The 25,385-nt window shown below is 39.4% G+C and overlaps 1 protein-coding gene across 2 annotated transcripts in view; it reads left to right on the top strand.

Annotated features, from left to right (window-relative positions):
• The window catches only part of SLC9A7 (solute carrier family 9 member A7), a 69,158-nt gene that overhangs the window by 26,375 nt on the left and 17,398 nt on the right, over nucleotides 1-25,385 (top strand). The window contains exons 2-13 of one of the 2 annotated variants that reach the window (XM_050331405.1): nucleotides 4,370-4,569; nucleotides 5,876-5,953; nucleotides 6,707-6,783; nucleotides 7,433-7,545; nucleotides 8,973-9,078; nucleotides 9,364-9,510; nucleotides 12,663-12,763; nucleotides 13,122-13,210; nucleotides 13,323-13,436; nucleotides 14,586-14,697; nucleotides 16,080-16,233; nucleotides 22,770-22,829. In XM_050331405.1, the coding sequence (XP_050187362.1) occupies nucleotides 4,370-4,569; nucleotides 5,876-5,953; nucleotides 6,707-6,783; nucleotides 7,433-7,545; nucleotides 8,973-9,078; nucleotides 9,364-9,510; nucleotides 12,663-12,763; nucleotides 13,122-13,210; nucleotides 13,323-13,436; nucleotides 14,586-14,697; nucleotides 16,080-16,233; nucleotides 22,770-22,829 (1,351 nt within the window). The remainder of the gene's footprint in view (nucleotides 1-4,369; nucleotides 4,570-5,875; nucleotides 5,954-6,706; nucleotides 6,784-7,432; nucleotides 7,546-8,972; nucleotides 9,079-9,363; nucleotides 9,511-12,662; nucleotides 12,764-13,121; nucleotides 13,211-13,322; nucleotides 13,437-14,585; nucleotides 14,698-16,079; nucleotides 16,234-22,769; nucleotides 22,830-25,385) is intronic. The other variant, XM_050331406.1, reaches the window with a different exon arrangement.

The following is a 25,385-nucleotide window of genomic DNA, read 5'->3' on the forward strand; positions in this document are numbered from 1 at the left end:
TGGCACTAAGTGCCACATCCAGTCATTTCTTAAACACCTCCAGGGACAGTGGCTCCACCACTTCCCTGGGCAGCCCATTCCAACATTTAACAACCCTTTCTCTGAAGGAGTTCTCTTGATGTCCAACCTAAACCTCCCCTGGTACAGCCTGAAGTTATGTTCTGGTGCCCTGTCACTAATCACCTGGGAGAAGAGGCCTACTCCCACCTGGCTACAACCTCTTTTTGGGTAGTTGTAGAGAGTTATAAGGTTTCCTCTGTGCCTCCTCTTCTCTAAACCAAACCACCTCAGCTCCCACGGCTGCTCCTCACATGAGTTACCCTCTAGACCCTTCACCATCTCCATTGCCCTTCTCTGGACATGCCAATCTGGGGCTCTGCAGACACCTTCTTAACCCTTCTTCAGTGGGTCATATGGTGGTATTCCTCTGCATTCCTGTACAGAGTAGTGAATGGCAAGCAAATGGTATGGAGAGTGAGTTGCTGATGCTTCTGGAGATGGTATGTAATATGTCATCTGATTTTTTAAAGTATGCAACATTACCAGCTCCCTTCTGGATCAGAAACAATGCTTGAATTATTTTGTAAAAGTTTTGAAACTTTTACAAAGTTTACAAAGGTTGACCCTGTCATAGGAAAAAATACTCTCTCTGTTGGTGTTTCAGGCTATTTAAAGTAAAACTTTCAACCTGTGGTATCTTGATGCACACAAACATCCAATAAAACAATTATTTGTGTGATAAACACTGTGTATTCCTATTGATCCCTTACCTTGTAAATACTTACGGGAATTTCTTTTATCCTTCTTTTCAAGTTTTTATTAATCTTTTTTTCTTTGTCCTCAAACTGGTAAAAAGTTCAGTCTGGGAATAAGGAGAAAAATATCTAGACTGTTAAATGTAAGAAATCCTTTTTATACATATTCTTTATGTGTATTTTTAAAAGCATACAGGTGTTTTACTCACTATCACCTTGCACCATGAGGAAGCTGGCATCCCAAGTACCCAAAATGTGCTATTCTGCCTGTCTGTGTGGGCTGTACTAAGACAAGGCAAATGCTGTGCTGAGGTGAGACTGGCTCTTATTGCTGACAAGGCTGTCCAGCTTCACAAACCAGTCCAGGGTTTGCTGTAATGTCACTTCCAAAACTGACTACTATTGCATAAAAAAAGAGAAAGACCACTGGCAAGTGCTTTCTCTGCTGTAGCACAGTATCTGCTTTCCTATACTTAAGCAGCGTTAGTTGAATATCTATCTCCTGGTCACTCCCTTTGCCTTCTTTCCAAAGGGTGAGTCTTGGCCCAAGACAGGTGGCAAGTCAGGGTGGATTGAGGAAGTAAAAGCCGAACCTTCCTAGCCTGTTGCATCTCTTCGATTTTTATGATAAGACTGTAATATTGCCACTTTTTCTCTGATTTACAGAGTCAGAAGTGCAGTCTCTCATTCAAACAAAACAAAAACACAACTTCAAAGCAACAGAAAGCCCCAGGACTGATCCAGAAAGCAATTAAGTTGATTTTAAAGAAACTTTTGCAGCATACAGGACCTGTCTGGGGGGTCCAAATGCTCATGTGAAAGACTAGGAATTGCAGGGTAATCTAGGCTGAAAAGGACCTCTGAAGGTAGTCTTGTCCAGCCCTCTGCTCACAGCAGGCCCCCACAACTTGAGTCTCAGGGCCATACTCACGGGCAGTTTTGGCTGTAAGCATGGAAGGAGATTATACAACCTTTGTGACAGCCTATTCTGGTGCTCAGCCACTTAATTGTTTAAAAAACAAACATTGCTTAACTCTTTTCACCTGCAGTGCAACAAGTTTGTTGCCTTTAGTCTTAATCATTGTGCACTTTGCAGGAGATTGTCCTTCTCTTCACTGTGTGCCCCTGGATAGCTGCAACCAGCAGTAAGATCTCTGCTGAGTCTCCTTCAGGCTGAAATGTAGTTGACAGGGAAGGACCCCCTTGGACCTCTTCTCTTTTCATACCTATTTCCTTTAACGACTGAGCTGTGGGAAGCTTTAGCCACTTGACTGTTTGTGATAGCCTCTTGCCTAGACACTGGACACCCATGTCCATGTGCATCCTGCTGCAAGATAGCAGCCTGGCAGCAGGGATCACATGTTCCTGAACTGTCATGCTCAGTGCAAAGCTCATCCTGTTTGGTGTCTTATCAGTAGGATGTGTATGAACATTCCCTGTAGCTGCATTACTGGGCCATGAGACACTGGGAGTTTAAAGAATGTTTCGCTTCAAATGCTAAATATCAATTATGGATGTAACCGACACATAACTGATGTATTTTACTGAGGGGGGAAGTGTAAAAGTGGATTATATCCAGTTGTATAGTGCAATCACCTCCTGCTCTCCAGTGCCTCTTACTAATACAATAGCAACGGGATTTCCCATCTGCTTTTGCAATGAATTCACTAAGGACAGTCTCTAAGCCTGAGAAGTTATTACATCTATCAGTGTTTCCCTTTCTGTTCTCAGCTTAGTAGCAATATAGATTTGGCTTTATGCCACTGCTACGTATAAGCTCATCTGTACAGCTTTCATTCTGCCTTCTGATTTACTACAGGATTTCTGGCTGATGTTGGTTAGATCAGTTTTTAATGCAGTCAGTCTTGCTGATGTATTCTGTGAGCCTAGCTCTTCCTAGCTGTGAGTGGGGGGAGAGCAGCAGAAAGCTTAGACTGCTTGCCTGGCTGGGTTAGTGATGATGTCTGTAGCCATAACTCATAGCAACAAGTGGCTTGGAGGTGACTGGCCATAACCTGTCACTTTGCAGAGCTGTGTTTCTGCCACATCTGTCATGTGTAGCTGTAAAATGCTCCAGTGGTGTCAGGAGAATGCTTGTATAAAATTCTGTATTTGAACTGTCAGCATCTGAAATGTCAGTGAGTAGATTTCTCTTACTAGGGGGGTTTCTTCCCCTGTATTCTCTTTGAGTGTGTACTTCTCTTTTCTAAATAAAACTTAATCTTCTGATTACTTTGGAATGATCTTGTTGCTGCTATGTCCTCTTGATCGCAGAGAACAAGGGCTGGAGGTGAACCACTCACTAATGTCACAGCTGCTACCTGCTGTACCTTCGCTTGCATTAAAATTATTTTTTCACTGTGAACTTGAAGAGAGTGAGGTGTGTTCTTTTGGTTGGCTTTTTGGGGTACACTCTGGTCACCCTTTACACTATGCCATAATGTCTGCTTGGGGTTTATGTGTTGTGCGGTAGAATTTCCTTTGTTTTACCTCATTTATTCTCTGGTTGTTACCTGTCGGCTTCATTTACTATCCAGGGAAACAGATCTATGGATTCAGAGAGAGGGTCACAAAGAGCAAAACCAGCATTGATTACTGATTTGTCAACAGAAGCATCAGACATTCATCTTCATCTTGGTGTTGTCTGGAACAAGGATTAAATTGCAGATCACCCTAAGGCAACAGGGGAGCATTTAGTAAGTGGGTATCAATTTGGGGTATCAATTTGTTTACTTGCCAGATCAAAACCACTTTGACTGTTCTTGTATGTTCTCTTTGCAGAAATGGAGTCTTGTTCTTTTCTTAGTACGCTGTAAAAGGAACAGTTAAAACTTCGTGCTTCTCCAGCCTCCTGGCACAGCCCTTCCATTAGGTTACAAATTATTTTTGTCACTATGTTTGATGCATCCATTATTGATGTCATTTTGTGGTTGCATTTATCTGGGCTGGCTAATTAGTCTTATGTTCCTGAATCCTGGATCTGTTATGATTGCTCATTTATACCTTATTTTTCCTTATGTGAAATATGGAAAATGTTTGCAAACGGCATATAGCTGGCTTCTTTGTGCATGTCATCTGACTTTTAGTTTCAGTTTGTGGACTACACAGGAGATTGTGCAATGAGCGTTGTTTACTGCCTTAGGATTGTAAGACTAAAAAGCTGCATCCTTGCTGCAGCCATGAAATAATAGGGCAAACATCACCATTTCATCTCAGTTATGGTCACGTGTTTACAGAAGTCATTGTCTTCTGGCAGTGGTGTGTATGCTCGGTTCTGTCCTAACGCAGGCGAAATGTATTTGAGGTGTCCTAGTGTTTAGCCTCTCAAGTGTAAACTAGAGGTTTACACTTTGAGGGTGAGGAAGATAAAACTTGAAATGGAGCCTTTTGTTTGTCCCTTCAGGCAGATATCAGATTTTATAAATTCATTGGTAGTTTTGATGTGCTCAGATCCTCTCTTCCTCTGCAGGAAACCGGTAGTCACAATTCACTGCAACATGTTTGTGATGCATGTATGGATTAAGGCTCATGCATTATACCTTGGATGTTATTTGAAACTAGGAAAGGTACAGGAAGAAGCAAATCAGCCTAATGGATTTTTAACTCTCTTCCAGGACTCATAGTTGGTGTGATCTTGAGGTATGGGACTCCCTCCAGCAGTGGCCATGACAAACCGTTCAGCTGCTCGCAGGAGGACCGGCCGTTCACAACCCTGCTGGTCAACGTCAGCGGGAAGTTCTTTGAGTACACACTCAAAGGGGAAATAAGCCCTGGGAAGATCCACAACGTGGAGCAAAATGACATGCTGAGAAAGGTGAGGCTACATCATCTCTTGCACTTGCCTGAGTGTTTCTCCTTCATCTATGCTTCCCTTCCTCCTCCTTTCTCCATCCCATTGGAATGTCAGCTAGTGTCAAGTGTCAGTATTGCTGATGGTAACAGTGCTTCAATGCTTAATTCAAGAGCACCTTCTGTATTATATTGCTGCTGGCAAACTGTGCTCCGTTGCATGTATGTAGTGCTTTCCTAAAGCCCTTGGTTTGAAGACTTAGTGTATGTTTCTAACATCTGTAGAATTCAAAATGACCAGCTGAACAAAAAAACCCTGATGTTGCCTTGTATGAATGCAATATAAGGAAAATGATAATTAGTGGAAAGTGTTTGGTTCTTATAGTTTTTTTTCCTAGGGTTTAAAAAATCTGTTTATTGTCAGGAAATAGTTACTGCTTGTGTCCCTGTAATTTACCAAATGAGGTAATCTGGTATTGGAAGTGAAATTCACCTATCAACTGTTATTCAGATGTGCTATTTAGCTTTTTATTCAGTGTTAAGAATTAAGCACCTTTTATGTATATAAAATTTAGACTTTGAAGTATAGGATTGAGACTTTAAGGTCTGTAATCTAAAAATACTTCTTTCTGCTAACTATGAAGAGAGCTGTTGGTATATACCTGTCTGCTATAGATATCTAAAATTAGCTGAAGAGAATCCTATTCTGAGAGGGCACACTTGTGTTTATCTTCTAACCTGTGCTTAGGCAAGGGGTGAAAAGAACCAAGTTATTTTCACATGTGTGCGGGTCTTGTTTGGATTTTAAATGTTGGTTTTTTTCCTTAGTGTAGTGTAGACTTTCATGGATATCTGCAACTTCTGCTGAAATATATGCAAGTGATGAATGATCCGAATTCCTGAAAACCAGTCTTGTATCTGACTTGTTTGGCTTAAAATAACTGTATAGTGATTCAACTTTCAAAAAACATAAGCTAAAAAAAGCATTTCATTTGCAGCTGTATGAAAATCATGTGTTGTAATAAGAGAGGTCTTCTCCAGCATAATTTCTACTAGAAATGTTTAATTTAAAAAAGGGGACTGTGTTTGGGATTGCTGCCAGATTATCATCGGGGATGGATGTAATGGATGTTTTTCCTAGGTCTTGTTTACCAACAAGAGCTGCAGCTTTTTGCTGCTGTAGATATATATAGAGATGGCCAGTGTTTTAGAGAGTCAACTTATCTATTTCAACAACCAAAAATAGTAGTTGTGAGAAAATGAAAGAGGAAAAAGACCTAATGATTTGTGTATGTCTGTTTCTAATTGAAATTTCATATTTTATTTTGTAGGTAACATTTGACCCAGAAGTTTTTTTCAACATTCTGTTGCCTCCTATTATTTTTCATGCTGGTTATAGCCTGAAGAAAGTAAGTGTAGTAATTTCTGGAGACAGTAAACTCTTTTGTGATTTTTTTTTCTTTTGTGTGTGTGTTTTTGTTTGGTTGGTTTTTGGGTTTGTTTGTTTGTTTTTAATGTAAGACTAATGATATTTTCAGGATTGCAGTCTCTATTTCAAGGTGGTTTTTGTTGGTATTTTTTTTAGGGCAGGAAATAAAATCTTATTTCCTCCATAGATGATTAGGCCCTATGGTTTTAATAGAAAATACATGTATTTTTTAGTATAAATGTGTTAAATGTCTATTTAATCTTACTGATATGTTTTTCTTTGAATTTAGCCAGAGATTAATGTCAGTTTTGTTTAAAGTAAAAGATATTCTGCTATGAATGGTTTTGATCCTTCTCAAATGTCCAAAATGCAGTAAATTACACTGAAAAGTAGACCTAACCCTAAATACTGGTGGGGATGTGCCAGACACCGAATGACAGAAGGGCCCAGATTCTGATTTTGCTTGCAGATACCATGAATTTATGCTGGTTTTTACAGCTAACTCTTACATCTTTTAAGAAAATATCTGTGTGGAAAGCTTCTGTCAATAAGTTACGTGTAGAATTTAATGCATGATTCAGAGCTGGTTTATTCCATTTATTGAAGTTAGATAGAGTTTACATTGCAGTGATTGAAATGTTTCTGTGGATTAATGCAATTGGTGTACTATATGTTTTTGAAGAGGTGCTATAATTTTTTTAAAGTAAGTGTATAAACCTCTTTTCCTACGCAGAGACACTTTTTCAGGAATTTGGGCTCCATTTTGGCTTATGCCTTTTTAGGAACAGCAGTCTCTTGTTTTATTATTGGGTAAGTGAACTCTGATATCAGTTCTTTTCTATACTGAAGTTTAAGTTGATAAAGTGCTCTCTCTCTCTCTGCATGCATAGATATATCTTATGTGTATATGTACACACATATTTGGTTTAAGATAGCTAGTCACTTTGGTTTGCCTGCATACAATATCTTCTGTTGCTAATATTACTGTGTCTTGTGTATGGATATTCTGAAATACAGAAGTCTTGAATTGCATTGGTGACCTTGGTTTGTCTCTCAAAGAATTTCACTAGAGAAATAATTTGAAGGCTATTCTTAACTGAGAGCTTTTGGCCCATGTACTATGTTGGGAAAAACAATACTGAAGGGAATTTTGATCAGGGAAGTGTTCCCTTTGGTGAAAAATGGGAGCAACCTGTAGACTTTCTGTGCTAGTTGTGTGAACAGATTTCATGCGTTGTTTACTGGTTTTAAATAATGTCTTCTGGATAAGGTATTGCTTGACTGTTCACAGGGCAAAGAGGAGAATGCACGGTGAGAGCTTAACATTACACTGTGACTGTCCCACAGAGCTGTAGCATAACCAAGTCCACCTGAAATACTGTTGCTTGTGCTTTTCCTTTGCCTGTCTGAAGTACACCAACTTGTTTGACCTGGACTGTTTTATCCTTTTTCTCTTCAGGAATCTTATGTATGGGGTTGTGAAACTAATGAAGTTGGTGGGTCAGCTCTCTGATAAATTCTATTATACAGACTGCCTCCTCTTTGGAGCGATAATATCTGCCACTGATCCAGGTAGCTTGATGAACATTTTTCAATAACCTTCCAAAATAACCCTATTGCTAGGATTTTTGGCTACATGTTAACAGGACTTAAATTTCAGTTACTTCATATTAGTATCTCTGAGACTCCTCTCTGAAATGCATGCAAATTCTAAGTGTTTTAAAAGCTGTTCTCTGTTGATTTGGTGCTGAACTGGCATGACATCATGTTGTATTTGGGGAATACTTTAAATAATCAAATACTTTAAATAATTTAAATACTTTAAATAATCTTTCCGCCCCACCCCCAGTAGGTTTTTTTGCAGGTTTTTTTGTGAGGTTTGGGAGGAGGGGAGGGTTGGGGGAGTTTTTTGTTTGTTTGTTGTTTTTTTGGAGATGTATGTGTGTGTGTAGTGGGCATCAAGTTTAAGACTGCAGATAGATGAAATTATCTGGATAGAGGGACTTTGTCTTCAGCTACATTGTTTGGGGCTAGGTAATTTAAGAGCAATATTTGAGGCTTTTAGGTTCTTTAGGTGGAAGATTTTTCTCTTTCAAATGAACTTCATGTTTTACAAGTTTAAGCAGAAAAATGCTCTTCTGGCTAAGTAATTTGAGCTATTGCCCAAATAGTGTAGTCATTCTTCAGGGTCACATAGGTGTCTCTGCTTGACTGGTCAGTTTGTAGGGCTAGTGTATGTCAGAGGTCAGGGAAGGGAGTGGTAAAGAATGAAACTTGACATTATAAACAGCTTATCTGAGGTGCTCAGTGGTAATTAGTGTGCAAATGGGAAGTAACTCCTGTGACTGAGCTGAGCTCTGAACAGCTGCTGGTTGCACACAATTTATTCCAAAAATCACTATGTGATTTTTGAAGCTTGTATATGGGAACATCTTCAAGCTCATGGTCATTCATCTCCGACTGAATTTTCTTGAAAGGATGTTTTAAAATATTTAGCAGTCTTGCCCTTTTCAAATCCTGTGCAAATGCACACTCCTGTGGCATAGTGTGTACTTTGGGGTACACTTAGGATTATGAGCGCTATTTTACTATGACTGAAATAATAAACCTATGTCAACAATCAATACAGCTTTTGAAAGTAACAGGAGCTGCACAATATTGTGTTGATTATCTTATATGGATCGTGTTCTAAAATAATATCAGGACTTTGGTAGAAGTGCTTTGTCTGTTCCATGCCCATTAATCATGGGGGCCTTCCTATAAACACTGTGCAGGTGGGAGGACAACAGAGCCACCTCCTAACAGAGCAGCCCTAAGACTCATGGGGGAATTGCTTACCCATAGACAAACATGACTAGACTGTTTCCCAGTTTAATTTTGATCTTGTACTTCAATTCCTGGGTTTTGTTGCTTATAGACAAACTGGAAAGGCTACTCTGTCTGCTCACACTGTCGTTCCTGGAGTCAGCCAGTGTTGTTTTTCTCCTTTCTTTCTGTAGTTACCGTGCTAGCAATATTTAATGAGCTGCATGCTGATGTTGATCTCTATGCCCTTCTGTTTGGGGAGAGCGTGTTGAATGACGCTGTTGCCATTGTATTATCTTCGTAAGTAACTTCATGAATTTCTACTCTGAAATTTCTTAATTGCTTTTGGTATTTGTCTAAAATAAATGCTTTTTCTGAGAAATGTCATTTTAAATTTAAATGGATTGTCTTGGATTGAATTAATCGCTATTGCTAATGTTTTCCAAGATCCCTAATGCATATATATGCCAGAATGACATACGTGCCTTCAGTATGGGATTGTCTCTGTTGCTCAGGTGGTGTTCTTACAGAATAAAACTTTTCTGATGCCACTTTTAACTTCTCATTATGTTACTCTCTTTCTAGATCTATAGTTGCCTACCAGCCAACAGGTGAAAATACCCATGCTTTCGATGCAGCAGCGTTTTTCAAGTCCGTTGGTGTTTTCCTGGGAATATTCAGTGGTTCTTTCATGATGGGAGCAGTGACAGGGGTTGTGACAGCTCTGATATCCTTTTTCACATTTAGCTCCTCTAGCTCCTCACATATGACATATGTGGGTATTATTTCCTGTTTCCAGTTATAGCAAAATCGACTCTAACTTGTATCCATGTGACTTTTTTTCAGTGGAAAGACATTACAGGTACCCATTGAAATCAACTTTTCCCAATATAACCGTGGCCATGCTAGAAGAGTTAGTGATGTTGCTGCACACTAGAAGCTAAGGGGAGGCCCTAAACAGGCATGTCCTAATGATGTTTAGTTTGTTTTTATGACATTAAAAAACCTAGTTATTATTATTAGGCATGAATGGCATATAATAACCGGTGTTTGGTTCTACCTTCAGCAAAATCTGTAATAGTTATTTCTGACCCCACAGCATTCTGTGAGTCCTGCATTTAAACTTTCTGCCGGAAATCTGATGTCATATGCCCTGGATAAGATTGTATCTCCATGACAGTAAATGTCATAACATGATGCGCTTTGCATAACCTGTTCTGTTCTCTTGAAGCTTTCTACTGCTGTTTGGTTAGATCTCTGAGGTGCTCAGCAAGAAATTTTTGTGGGTTTTGTTTTAGGCGCAGGTAGTAGATCTTCAGCCTGACCTCCTCCAGAAATCATGACTCTTCTTCAAGAAAAAAATTAAGGGTCTTTGCTTTCAAACTGGTCAAAATAACCAGTCTCTATACGTATCCCAGACTGCTTTAATCTACCTAGACTTCTGAACACTGACTCAAAAGGGCTAAAATGTGATGTTTTAACCAATAATCATGACCCTGTGACTTTCATATTAAGTCTCAACTGTACTTTGTTACATATACACTGTGCACATTTGTCTAACATAATGGAACCCCTTTAAGTATAAGGGGGAAGCTGTGCTGTTGATGCTTTAGTGTTGGGTCTTTCAGTTCCACTGATCTGCAATCGATGGGAGCCAGGAACATGACTCTTCATCTGGCTTTTAGGCAACCAGCCATCCATAGTTCTAACTGCTCAAATGCAGTTGCTGTAGTTTTTGGCTTGCTGACTGAAATGCATTTGGATCTACTTTGTAAAATCATGCCTCTGAAGCAGCAACTGGTCCTTGCTCTTTCTATTACTTGTGCTCAGGAGGTTGATGTGAGGCTGTGAGAGAGGAGGTTGTTCAGGACAAAGCCTCTGTGGTAGCATTTTGTGTGTTGTTTGTTTATTTGTTTGTTTTTCTCTTTTCAAAAATTTTTGGTGGGTTTTTGTTTGTTTGGTTTGGTTGTGGTTTTTTGGGGAGTGGGTTGCTCAAAATTATACAACTTTATGTATTTATTTTCTTTTGGAAACATCCTTAATGTCATGCAATACTTTAGAAGCAAACTGTAAATTTGTATTTTGTGCTTCATAGCTGATCAGAACCTCTAAATTATGAATTTTGACTCTTATTCCCATAACTGTGAAGTACCTGGAACTGTACCTCCCTAAGTAAGAGGTTTCATGCAATCATGCATTGTCCTTTGAAAATAGACAGAACACCTAGTTTCCAAATTATTTAGATAATATACAGGGACTTGTTCTGGCTTTCAGCAAATTGTCTGTGGTTACTTTTAAAACAGTTGAAGTATTGTATCACTTTGTATCTTTGTTTTAATTGCTAAATCTGCCTATTTGGAAAGAAGTAAAACAGAAGGCCGTGTCTAAGGAATAAAGAAAAAAGGAATAATAATTTACTTTCAAGTTAACACCTCAATTTAGTCAATTGTAACAAAGAATAAAATATTTTATTTTCTTGCCTTTCCTCCAAAATGATGAGTACAGGTTTTAATTCCAGATTTAATGAAATGTTTTGGTATTCTTGTTTACAATAACAGAAAGGGGAATAAACAGTTTGACTTACAAAACTGCCAGAAAAGACTGCAAACGAGAAATTCGTTCTGACAAGGGCCCGTGCCAAACTTTAGTGGAAGGTTCAACTTCTTCCTCTCCCATGGAGTGACTGTGGCTATCCAGTTTCCTTAAGCATCCATGAATACCTCTTGACCCAGGCACTGGGATTATCTGAGCGTTCTAAATGTTGCTGTGGTGGATGTTGCTGCTTCCGAAGCATGACCTTAGAAAATAGGTCTGTTTCAGGAGAGTGTGGTGGGGGGCAGAAACCCCGCCGAGTTCAAAAGTTTTAGAGGTGGTTTCTGTGGAGACTTAAGTGCCCTTGCTGTCCTCCAACATAGATTTCAGAGAAGATTATTCTAGTTGTCAGCTTTCAGATAAAGGTTGTGCATAGCTATCTACACCTCAGATAGAGTGTGCTGTTCAGTGTTCACCTGCTGCCAGGGTAGTGCTGAGGAAAAAAAAACCCACCAAAAATAATTCTATAAGTATTTGAAAAAAATTTTGTAGTATTTGAAAAGCTAAATTTAACACTACTGAGATCTGCTCTACTTCTTCAGTAGCTGCCTGAATTGTTAATTCAGTGTTTGTTTTGATGTTCCTCAAGTTTCACTCTCCTCTGCAAGATGAACTTTTTTCTTTCCATTAAAAGACTGAGCTTCTCTGAGGTGGCTTTTCCTCTAAAACACATCAGCACAGGGAGAGGTAATATATTTTGTAGGCAGTATTTTTGTTTTGCCTCAAAAGTACTGAAATAACCACGCTTGCTGGAAAAGACTTGTTAACAAATCTGAGCAGAAAAATTCCAAAAAATCTACTTCATCTTAGGGTTGCTGTAGTCAAGAACAGCCCCGTGAATTAAATTCTGAATGTATTTTATGCTTTATTCAAAGATGGCAGGGGAACTCTTTATTGGGGTTTGCAGGGGGAACCAAACATCATTCCCTCACCAATCCCCTGAAAAACTAAGACACACACAATCTAAAAAGGAACGCCAGGTATATATCCCTTCCCTGCTAGCACTTCAAAGGGAAACATGGAGTAGGATAATATTACCTTTAAGAGGGGGAGCCACACCTTATTCCATGGATATGCATGAAAGATATCCAAAACTGATTGTTGCAAGGGGATACCTTGATTCTGGTTTGCCTTGATGTGTTGGAATTCATGTTTTTCAGCATGAAAAGTGTGTGTGTGGGGGGGTTTGCAACTAGCATTGGTTGTGAGCACATAAAAGTGTTTTCCATAAATACTGGGTACAGAGAAGCCAAAGTGTTTTTTTGATCCCTTAACAAGTGACTTAACGTAACGAAGTTTACCAAGTTGCACTGCTTCCCCCTGCTGGAAACAGCACTCTTCTTCTTGATGTCCTGGAGCACCTTCTTACTTGCAGAAGCTTGTGGATTTACTGGTGAGTTGGGATTCAAGCACACAGAGACAGTAGTCCTGCCCATCTCAGCAGCCGTTCTTTCACTTTCTTTAAAACTTTTCAATGAGAAAAAATATGTTTGTGCTTAAGGCTTTTTTTTTTTTTTTTACTTTCTGTTCAATGTCTGTTGAAGGTGCAGCTCACTGTGTAACAAAGGCTTTTAAGAGCAATTGTTTAGTTCAAACACCACCTGCCTAACCTGGAATCTCACTCACTTGAAAATAAGGTTCATAAAATCTCAAGGTTAAGGATGATGTATAAATTTAATAGAACTTGGGAAGAGAAAATGTGATGAACTATCAGTAAACAGGCTGATTTTCACATGTGACTTCATTCACAGGTGTGGTGGCTGTCCTCTTCTGTGGGATTACCCAGGCACATTATACATACAATAACTTGTCAGTTGAATCAAGAAGTCGCACCAAGCAGGCAAGGATGTCTTTTACCTTTTGTACAGTGTATTGCTGTAGTAGTCCATACTGTTGTTTTGACAGCACCTTTTTTTACTTGGCCTTTAACACGGTACTCTTTTTCTCCCTAGCTCTTTGAGGTATTGCACTTCCTGGCTGAGAACTTCATATTTTCTTACATGGGTTTAGCACTGTTTACTTTCCAGAAACACATATTCAGCCCAGTTTTCATTATTGGAGCTTTTGTATCCTTTTTCACTTTGTGTGATGTTTCTCTATTGTCTCATGTGCCTGAAAACTTGTGATGTCTGTTGGTTTCACCAAACAGAGAATGGTGGCTGGCCTGAGTTTTCCTGATGTCTTGCAGCAACAATAATTTTGAGAACAATCTTTGGTTATGCCTTACATCAAAGCCCTGAGGCCTCTGTACCACACAGTTGTTGTTCTGTACCTGAGTAGTGTTAGAAGTCATATAATTTCACTAGATAAATAAATGCTTTACTGTATCATTTTGTCATTGGCAGCCAACACTGTTTGGGTTGCTTTTGTATTTCAACTTTGGAGGCCTTGAAAAGGATGCATTTTTCTCTTCACTTCCTAGGGTCCCTTGAAAAAACAAGCAAAGTTCAAGTATATAAAGAGGATTGTGGGTGAAGAGATTATATTTGAGCAATGTCCCAAAGGTAGAGGTCAGCCTGCTGTAGGCATAGGGCTTTTGGCAATGGAGATAAAACCCAGTGAAAGCATATACATTCCATAATCTAGGATATACTTATTTTCTCTCCTCCTTTCTATTGTTTTCTCTCATCCCTACACTGCTTCTCAGAGTTTATCACATTTGTCTTTTTTTTTCCTTTGGCCTTTTACTTTTTTCTGAAATAGTAATAAATTTTCTCATGTGTCACCTCATGTCCATTTTTCTGACCTAAAAAAATAAGGATGTGAACAGAGTAGTTGTGTCTGGTATACTAAGCATTGCTATTTTTCACCTTTGGTGTGGCCTTCCATGTTCTCTCAGGTTATGCTATGCGTCTTGGGTTTTGTTTTCAGTATTTGTTACTTTCTTTTCCTACCCACTTATCTTTTATTATGTTTTCCACATCTTTTTCTACCATTGCACTTAACCTCTGTTACCTCTTTAGTGATTTTCTACCTTTGTGAAGAGGGCAGCTCTGCATTTAAAAAGTTGGTTATATTAGCTAAATATGTATCCTGTGCAATGAGTTCTGTGTTCACATAATTGGTGAAAGTCTGCTTTGGATATGTAGATATAGCAAGAACACTTGCTATCATGATGTAAACCTCTCACAAAAACAAAAGCTTTGGATTAAAGCCAGGTACCCAAGAGTGCATGCCTCAGGAAAAATAAATCCTTAACCCTCAGCTGTGAACAGATTGCAATCTTTTTGGGAAGAGCTGCACACATCTACCCCCTCTCCTTCTTGTTGAATTTGGGCAGAAGGCATAAGATCAACTGGAGCTTTCAGCACATGATGATGTTCTCAGGTAAAATGCTTGGTGATGCAAAAAAGCTTATTTTTAACTCAAAAGAAATTGATAGTGTTACCTTCTCCTTTTATAATCTGCTTTCATTCATCCTAAATGGAAGGCTTACTGATTGTTGCAGGATGCCATCATGTATCTTTCAACCTTTACAGAAAGCGTGTCATGTCTGGGATGAGCGACATCTCGAAATGCTTTTTGCTTGTGGCAAACAGTACCTCATGTTGGGAATGGAGCATTTTCATTTGAAGTGTATCTGAAGGGGATGGGGGAATTGGGATGTATCTTTCTAGAAGGTTATTTCCCTAGCTGAGATGAAATGTTGTGCGGAAACAGACACTTCCTGAGCAAACGGAAGTGTATTTATGGATGCCCTCTCCCACTTAGTTGGAGAAAGCAAGGTATTTGACTTGAACTCCCTTATGATTTCTGTCACATGGGCAACTGTTCAAGTTTGTCATCTTGAGCAAATTATGGAGTGTGTGTCTAAACTTGTTCATCCTCAAAAAGTTCCAGAGAATCCTCTGCACACAAGAGGGAGTAAAGAGGACAAAGCCAGGCTGCTTCCAGTGGTGATCGGACAGAGGCAATGGGCACAAACTGGAACACAGGAGATTCCCTCTGAACATCAGGAAACACCTTTTACTATGTCCAAGCATTGGCACAGGTTGCCCAGACAGGTTGTAGCATCTCCATCCATGGAGATATTCAAAAGCCATCTAGACATGGTCCTGTGCAACTTAGTGCAGGTTGAGCAGGGGTTGCTTGAACAGGGAATGTGGACCAGATGACCTCTAGAGGTTCCTTCCAGCCATAACCATTCCATGATTTCCCTACATAAGAAGTCTGTAGGTGGCCAAATGCCATGGCTTGCTCTTGCTAGTGAAGTTTCTCCTGGGATGCAGGGAAGAGGGGGAGCATATAGTTTGCCTGTGAACGTGTTATTAACTAGAATATTTTTCAAGTGATAAAAATTTCATATCAAGAATTCACTATTCAATTATGGATTCGACTGGGAAATTGTGCATTTTCATCTGTATTCAGGATGCTGCTAGATTTCCACAATATGTTTTGCTTTTGTCCACAACTTGTTTGTCTCTGCGTTTCTTTCCTATTGTTCCTATTAGTATCTGGGAATTTTTACACCTTTTCTTAGCACTTCTGGATTCTCCAAGTTACAGAAAACCGAGAGGGCAAATTAGGCTGTGATATCATGCCAGGGCATAATTTATCAGGAAATCTGAGGAAATCAAAACCTGCTGGAGCTGAGTGCTTTCTGTCTGTCACTTTATGCTTGGGTGGCAGGGATGGAGCAAGGGAAGTTGCTGTGTTACCGACAAGCACAGTTGCACTTCTAAGCTCTGTTATTTCATTTTTTCCGATAGGTCTCAGGGGAGCCATGGCATTTGCTCTGGCTATACGAGATACTGCTACCTACTCACATCAAATGATGTTCTCCACAACTCTCCTCATCGTCTTTTTCACTGTGTGGATTGTTGGTGGAGGTACAACTCCCATGCTGTCATGGCTGAACATCAGGTTGGTATGCAGCTGTGTGCTGGGGAGACTTTGCTTTTCTAGAGGCAGCTCTGCTAATTTGGCATAGTTCTACAGAACTTGTTTGATGCTTACTAGAGGCATTTGGAACGTGATATTTTAGATACATCTATAAATATCTGGGTACAGATATATGTAGGTATTTAGAACATGATATTTTATAGAGGAAGGTGATTATGCAGGCTGGTGAAGAAAATGTACTGATGCTGTTGGGATTTAGCCTAAAGCACTCTGACATACCAAGTAGGTATCTAGGTCCTTGTCAGCCCATGGAATAATGTTGCCTGATAAAGCGGCCCTATACTGGAAAGAAAGAATTCATCTAGTCCCATATAAACTTCTCTTCATGTTATACTAAGACAGTTCCGTGTCTTTTGGCTCTTGGTAATGGCCTTATTATGGTTTTTAAGTTCAATGGAGTCTTTAGTGGGTGGTGCTAAACTGAATGTGCTTTAAATATCATCCAAACAAACCTGATGTTATCTAAGCAACTGGAATAAATGGGATCCTGCTAGTCTTCTGGAGTGTTTCCTCCTGTTTTGAGGAGATCTGTGAAAATGGTAAGTTGCATGATTTATGGCTGTTTGACCATAAATCATGGCTATTACTTAGTACTTTGGGGCTGCAAGTACTTTCATGTTTGAGAATACTTATCGTCAGAAGTCCTGGAGAATCATGAATCAATCATTGTTAAAGATGACATACATTGTAATTCTGAAATTTTTGGCAGTTGGGGAGGCACGGACAAATAGAGTGGAATTAAAATAATACAGGCTGTATAAACCCTGAAGTGCATTTTTAATATGTAAACTATTTGTGTTCTTTGAGGCTTGAAAGCTTTCTTTTTCTTGCTTTCTAATTTTGCTGACCAGGAAAAAAACATCCTATGTTAAACCATCTACAATCTTTAGAAGAACTGATCATTCTTAGGGACTTAAGTTCTGCTTTTGGCAAATTTAAGTGAACTGCTTGTGGTAGGTGCTTTCTAGGTCAGAAAAAAGAAAAAGGGGATAGGACTCTCAGAATGCTTGTGAGTGAACTGTTCTCATAGAAAGCAGTATGCTTCTAGCTGGACACAGACATTTCAGCAGTGATTTGCATTATCAGCTCTGACTGACAGCAAACATTGGGAAATCAGCTTTTTTCTTCTTTTTTTTTTTTTTTTTCATACCAAATGAATTAATTTCTGTCCTTTAAAAATATCTTTAAATGTGAGTTCCAAACGCTTGGCTAGCACACCAGAAAGAAGCAACACTTCATGTAGTCATGCTCTCTAGAGGTCACCCAGTGTCAGCACAGTTGTATCATTAATGATTGTGAGATACCAAATCCTCATGATACTTCTGAACCCACGTGAGAGCTGTGTAATGACCTCTTAAAAAGGTACCTGGACTAGGTGCCATGTGCAGCCTTCCATCTGGCACCTCTGACAACAGGAGGTGTCTGTCTGATGATAGTATATAAGAAGTAACTCTACTGATGTGGAAGCAGGGGAGGTGCAGTGCCTGTGTATCTGTCAGTGTGCGTGGACTCTCCAGGGCGTGGGGTATAAGGAGCAGGAGATGAGTTCTGGCCAGCAGTACACAGGTAAAAGTGCTGCTTGTGGTCTGCTTACAGTGCATGAGCAAAGTCTGCCAGGATCACCCTGCAGCCTCTGCGATGGCTGATGTGAGGATATTCCTTGTCTGATCACCAATTAAGCTGATTCCAAAGCATTTTCCTAAACATAGATGCAACCAGGTAAACAAAGGTTACTCTAACAGCCCTCATCATAAGTGCTACTGATAGCCTGAGCTACCAAAAGGCAGTTTGCCAAACCATAGATTTGAGTGATTGTATTTAGGTTTGGGGTTTGGTGGGAGTGGGGTTTTTTAGGGGGCTTTTTTTTTGAGATTTACCCACCCTTGCTAATAAGCAGTAACTTCAATTGCCATTTGTTTGTAATAGTTGACAGAAAATAAATTATTCCTCCCTTAACAGGGAAGTTAATAACATATATATAACAAGGGAGCTCTATGCAGAAAGCATTTTAGAGAACTGGCTCGATAGGCACTGCCCCAGGGCACTTTCAGGGACCTTGTGAAATCAGCTTTGTGCCAGGAGGTGGCGGCCGTGTACAGCTGATCGAGCATTAGAAACTGTGCTGGTGAAGCACCCTCTGCGCTAGAGCCCTTTCTGTTGGAAAACAAGAAGTCCTGTCTGACACTGCCAATTTAAAAGAAGGACAGATTAGTTTCCAGATGAATTTTAGAATTATGACACTTTTCTCTTTTCCATCCCTCTATAACCAGCGGAAAAGGTAGGCAGGAGGAGATGAAGATAAGATGCTGTGCCAGTGCCTCACTCAGAAGTATGATGTGTAGTGCTGGTGCAGTCCTGAGGCTGCACAGGGATGCTTTCTGAGTCTTGGCACTTGCCCATTAGGCTAGATTGTCAGAGAATGGAAATAAGTAGTCATCACATACAGAATTATTTTGCAGAAAAGAGGTTAAAAGATAAAAGGTGGTTTGCTTCTTAGAAAAAGTGAAGGGATGTAGGAACCCAATGCCATTTGTATGTTGAACTTCAATGTCAGGATTTGTGTGGACTCCTGAAAGTCCAGTTCTGGTGTGAAGTTCATACCAGTTGTATACTGGTTGACTTTCGCCTTTCTGGAAGGAAGAATGGAGATCTAGTCAGCCATTACAAAGTCCTCATTGGACTGTAGTTGGCCTGGCTACAGTGTAGATGTGAATAGAAGACAAGGACCTGCTTTAAAGAAGAGTCACCCAAGCTGACTGAGCCTTTAGTCTGGTTTATCTTGCCTGGCCACAGCATGGCAGAGCGACATCACTGTCATGTTGTGGATAGTGGTCTTCTCATCAGGGGGGTTTCTGGGTGGCCCCTTTAAGAGTTCCTGTGGACTGGGATGGGCTGAGCTCCTTCCCTGGAAAGGCAGGCACATATCTGTTGTACTGAGCAAGTCAGAGGAGCTGAGGCAGACATCAACACCCAATGGTCTTATTTGTGGTTGTGCCTGTTTGATTTAAGTAAATAGTACAGGAGAGCTGACTCCAGCCAAGACTTTCAGCATGGCTTGATACCACCATGTTCATGGGGAAGCAGCTGAATGCACGCAAGGGGCAACACCTACACAAGGATCCAGAATTGCTTTGCTGTGGCTTAGAGGCAGAGGCACATGTTTCTGACCACACTTCCAGTTGTGTGGCAAATGGGATGCACGCTCTGTTCTTTACTTGCTGTTTTGTCCCTTCTTGCCCATGATATGCAGTATTAAAAGTAGGTAAGGGGTAGAGAGGCTAACACGAAAATCAAATTTTGTAATTTTGTAAGTAAAAAGCAGCATAAAGAGGAAAGAGGCAAAAATATTCTCTTCCTCCTCTTGCTGTTCTGAATGTCTCGAGCGTTTGGACAATCAGGTATCTTTCCATATAGGATATGTGACCAGTGTACCCAGGGCCCACTGATCAGGCTTTAATGTACAGCTGAGCAAAGGACCTATGGTTCGTAGCAGAGACTAAACTTCAGTTTCCTGCTTAACTGGTTGGAAAATTGAGATCATGACAGCAAAATCTTAGTAAAAAAATAATGGAATCTTCAGATGCTTTTGACTTCTGCCACTTGATGCTGAGCAAATTAAAAATTAACACCAGAAACTGGAGTTAAAGTCATGATGTCATGTGTTTGAATTTGTTGGCTCTCTATCAGTGAGATGTACCCAAGTGTTTGGGTGGTAAACAATTATATTTTCCTAGTAGTAGATGTTTTTTTCCTTAGAAACTAAAACATGATTTGGATATTAAAAATATAGTCTCATCCTTTGAGACCTAAAGGCAGAAACAATTTCCTGACTGAAGCTTTAACAGTTTCAGCAAACTTAGAGCCCTGTAAACCAAAACCACTGACAAAATCCCTCTTTTCTAAGAAAATAGCTGACTTCTCGTTTCACTTATCTGTCAGGGGGAAAAAGGGAACTCCAGCATTTGTATTGCAAAACAATGTGGTTTCCATTTTTCATTAAAGGTTAATTACTGGGTTTTTTCATGTTGAATGAAGCAACTCGTAGATTAATGCCTTCTTCTCCATAATCTGCTGAAAGTGAGGAAGTTAGTGCTTATTTTAATTAAATAATTTCAGTTGTACTTAGCAATCTTTTTTCTAAATCTCAAAGCATTATACTTACAATTTAAAATATTTTAGATATCTTTTTACCGTGAAAGCTGAAGTTTGTATAGACAATGTCAACTTAGATATTTACTGCCTTATGTCTGACTTTGCATGTCCAATATTTTGAAAATCTTTCTATTTAAAGCTCTTAAATTTAAATTTATTTCTATTTTCTAACTCTTTTTCTTTAAAAGAGCAAACTGAAAAAGAAATCTGGAAACACTAACTCTCACGCAGTTACTATGTGAACTGCCTAATTATCTGGGTTAGTGGTAAAACTGTCAGCTTGCTGGAAGTCTCAGGTTATACTCTATCTTACCCAGGGTGGTCCAACAATAAAATGTGTATCTCTTAAATACCACGCCTCAGCGTGCTTCGATGGCAGGAGGCAAGTGTTGATGCTGTGATCCAGCCTCATGCTACATTCCAGACTGATGTGGGGGATGTCTCACAGGAGGTTACATCCTCCTGTTTTGCAGCCTGTTTCTATTATTCTATAACTTAGATCTTTCAGTGCCTTCTCGCCACTCTCTGCTGCCTTGAAAGGTAGGTTCACAGGCACAGGTGTTGTCCCTCGCCCTCTGTTGTGAGCTTTTTCCTTGCTCATCTCTTATTCTGGACTGTTTTTCCAGTCTTCCTGCTTCTTTCCCAATCTTTAGTTTTTCATCAGCAGTCTTAAATCTCCTTTAATGGCAGTGCAGTGCAGCTTCCAAACCTCTAGCCTCACCCCTCTGGGCCTTTTCCTCTGGAAGTCTGGAACTAAGCATGGGAAACGTTTCCTCATCTTTATTTGTGTGGTCTGAAACATAGCAATTGACACCAGAGGAAAAAAAGTGTGGGGAAGGGCCAAATGCTGTAGGAGTTGGGTTGAGATACACATGGATCATATGAGTTTAACTGTGAAGCTCTGGCAAGCCTCAGACAGAAGTTTTATGAGTCATTATCTTGGTTAGATCAAGAAATACCAAGAGACAGTTGCAGGAGTCGTTGGTTAGGTCAAGTAAACAGACACCCAAAGGCATCCTAAAAACAACCTGAAAAAACTTTTCTTAATTTCAGGGTTTTTTAGTGGTTGGAGAGGGGGTGTTTTATTTTATTATTTTTTTATTATATTTTATTTATTTTTTTATTTTTAACGTGGTGATGGGAGTTCTCTTCTTCCTCAGTCACCTTCTGAAAAACAGTTGAATTCTTTGAAAACAGCTAAAATTTTCCAAAAATGCTGCACTCGTTATAGATATCTGGGAAAACTTTAGTATACTAACTTGGCAAAGATACAGCAAAGAGAAAGAAGTCATAGAAGGGAAGTTATTGGGCAGTTTTTAATTTTAGTTTTGCTGTGCGTACGGAGCCGTCTCAGAGTTGGCCTTTTGGAGCAGAGTGCTCTGACCTGGAGTGTATGTTGGTATGAGAGAAGAGCTATTGAACCTGGAATCCAAAACAAATCTATCGAAAGCCTGGTATTTGCCGGGACATTCAAGGATTACATGAGTACCTGCTCATTGTATCACAAGCTATGGCCTTAAATATTTGGTTTGTCAAGATGTCAGTCTGCAATCAGGGTGTGCTTTTTGTAAAGTGAGGCCTCTGTGGATTTCTGATCATATGGGCTTTTATTTCACATAAGCCAAGTTCATGATGCATGGAAAAATGGGAGGAGATGGGGCAAGGAGGAAAAGCCCCACAAGCTGATGAGGAATTTGTGTGGAAAATACTAGAAGCCAAACATGCTCTCATTTGTACCTAAAATACACACACACACACACTAGAGAAAGGTAAAGCAAGGAGTAAAAACACTCTGCTATGACTAGAGATTGATTATGTTAAAAATTGTTAGTTAAGTTTTAGTTAAACCAAGAGAGTGCTTTAGAGCTTATTACCAGTTGGTTTGGACTGCTCTGAGACTAGGCAATATTGGTGACTCCTCTCAAAAATGCATAGCTTCCCATGCTTTTTCTGATTACCCTTTCTCTTTCAGACCATGTGCAGGTCTGAAGTGGTAGGAACTGTCTTAGATTGGATCTGTCTCTGTGCAGCAGCTCAGCTGAGGGCTATTGAATCTAGTTTTCTGGGGGAAGTAGTCTGTCATTAATGCAGATGTTTTTCCATCCGGAATCTGAACCAATGAAGAATATTACTGGATACATCAATCATAAATTGCTGCTGTTAATTTTTGTTTTGTCACTTTGTTATTGCTCTGTCATTGTTGTTCATGTATGGTTTGTCTTATTTGTTTGGGTAGAGATTTTTTTGTTGTTGTTGTTGGTTTGCTTTGTTTTGCTAAAGAGCTCTGTAAAGCACACATCTCATGAGCATTTTGTTACTCACATTGCATTCTTGTACTGTACCAGAGTTGGTGACCATGTTCCATCGGTGGAAGAGATGAGTGAAAGCCGCTGGCTGTATTTCAGGTGACACCGTGCTTTCCTTGATACCAAATTAACCTGGTGCTTGGCTTTCTTCATCTTTGTAACACTAAATGTGTGCTCTTTTTCTATACTGTGGCATGCTGCTGCTGCTTTTTTTTCTGCAGAGGGCTGCACATGTTCCTCAATTATGAGTCTGTTCTCTTATTCTGAGCTGTGAGTGTGGATCACACATTGCCTTTAGTTTAAAAAAATGAAACCACAAAACACCACATACTTGAATTCTGTGTATGGGTATTTAAAGAAGCAAAACTGGCATCTCTGGCCTTGGATGGCTTGAAAGCTGAGAAATCACGGATGTGATCCTATGGTCCCTAATCCCACAGGTATTCTTAAGCATTCCATGGGGTTATTTTATATAGCTCTTCAGGCTGGAAAGGACTTCATAGATGATTTAGCCCAGCCTGTTTGGGGATGTATTTTAAAAGCTGAAGGTTTTCACATTGCTTTATAGGAAGATGCTAGTAAGAGTGAAGATAACAACCGGAGAAGATTAGGGTTCTGGTTTCTTTTTTTTTTTTTTTTTTTAACTGGTTAGAGAGATAATTTAAAGTTAGATAAATCTCTAACTGACATCTATAGGAGGATGACAATTTGTATGTACATGTATGTGTATACATATAAATATAGAGAGAATATTTATGTAAAGAAAGCTCCTTGGAACGGGGCAATGGTAAGCTTTTCATGTATCTTGCCACACTTGAAGGTTCCCAGCAAACTGCTAAATTTGCCAGAGATGCAGTATGTTAGCTTGTATCGAGAATCTGAGAACGAATATCTATTACAGTCATTCTTGGCTGTTGCCACAGTAATTACATATGCTAGAATGTGATAGAGCCTGGTGTTTTGGTAACTTCGTCATCTGTGTGGTGCAGGGTCTCTCAAAGGTTTCTGAAGTATCAAAAAAATGGTCCTACCCATTAAAAAAAGATGTAGTAGAGAACTTCAGATAGTTTTATTTGGGGTTGTTTTTTGTGGGTTTGTTTATTTGTTTGTTTTTACCATTCATTTCCATCCATTTAGTTTCCATTTTGTGTGTCAACCATTTTCTACCACGGTGTTTAAATTACTGAACTGTACATAGGCTTAGCATTTGAGGGATCAAATCCAAGTAACTGCTTCCCTAATGTGTGATGCTGGAGTAGTAGCTGCAGAATAAGGACCAAGAAGGTGGAGTCAGTTGGGGGCAGAAGTGTGGTGCTTTGATATTGGTCATTAGGAGCTCTCATTAGGAGAGCTCAAGATTAATCTCTTTGCTGTTACAGAGCTCTTAAAGCATGAAAAAAGTGCCTTTTGTGCCTTAAAAAATATTTTCATTAGGGAGGAGTGAAGAAACATACTGGAAGAGGATTAATTTATAAAACTGGTTAAATATATGGGAACTAATATTAGCCTTTACAGCACATTCAAATTACAGGAAGCTTTTTAAATGTGCCTTAGGATGTGAGATGGATTTCTTTCTTTTAGCCACCAGAAACAAATCAATGTTGAAGATATATTTGCATCAGCTTTACACTCATAGTTTTAATTATGGAAGTAGTTAAGTAAGGATGAAGTAACTAAATGTTTTCTGTGCTCCTCTTCACTGTAAAGGAGGTCAAGAGAGACTGAACTTGGTTTTGGTATTGTTTTGCTTCAGGTGATAAAGATGAGATCTTAGAAATCTGGGGACAGGGTCTGCAAAAAATGTGGTGCCAGTGTGTATATACCTTAAAAATTAAACAGGTCGACTTGCCTGTTTAAAAGCAAAGCTGCCTGCACAATTCATGCTAGAGAAGAGGATAAGAGACAGCGCATACAAAAATAGTTGTGAGAATTCAAAATGGAAATGTATTTTGTTAGTCTGTGAACTGAGGAACACACTTCGAAAGTGAACTTTAAAAAAAAAGGTGATTTATGAGAAAATTATTTAGAAATACTAAAAATATAAATTTGCCTGAAAAATAACTTTGACAAAAGTTTTTAATTTACAGGTCTATGTGGATGTACCATTTCAATATTGAAAGAAACATCTGTAGTGGGTTTTTTTCTAAAACTTAAACATTTTAATATAGAAAAGCTCTCTTTTCCTCTTCAGCACAACAGTGAAGCCAAACACCTGGCCTGTGATGTACTATGACTTTTCACTGAATATATGTTTGTCCTGCATTGGTCCTTCATTAAGCCCCCTTTTTCTGCCTAAGGGCAGTTAAAATCCTCAAAACAAATGCACAACCTTGTAAGTGAAGTAAAAACTGAGACACACTGAATTATTTGGTTTTCTTATGTACTGTGAAGTGAACGGGTAGCCCAGGGAGTAAAAACTATTTAGAGAATGCAAGCTATGTTCATCTTTTGGAACAAGCTTCTTGAACTCACTATTCACATGAGTCTGGTTGCTGTGCTTAGCAGATTAAACCTTCCCCAATGCACAGCTGGAGTCAAGAAAGCCACAATTATTTTTCTTTTACTTTCATGCATAATCTTATATATATATATTGTTGTATCAAGTTGATTTCCTGATGTTGCTTGTCATCTTTCTGCATGAGGCTTCATTAGGTA

Source organism: Myiozetetes cayanensis, unplaced genomic scaffold (assembly GCF_022539395.1).
Source record: "Myiozetetes cayanensis isolate MyiCay16 unplaced genomic scaffold, myiCay2020 scf5-8, whole genome shotgun sequence".
Taxonomy (NCBI): domain Eukaryota; kingdom Metazoa; phylum Chordata; class Aves; order Passeriformes; family Tyrannidae; genus Myiozetetes; species Myiozetetes cayanensis.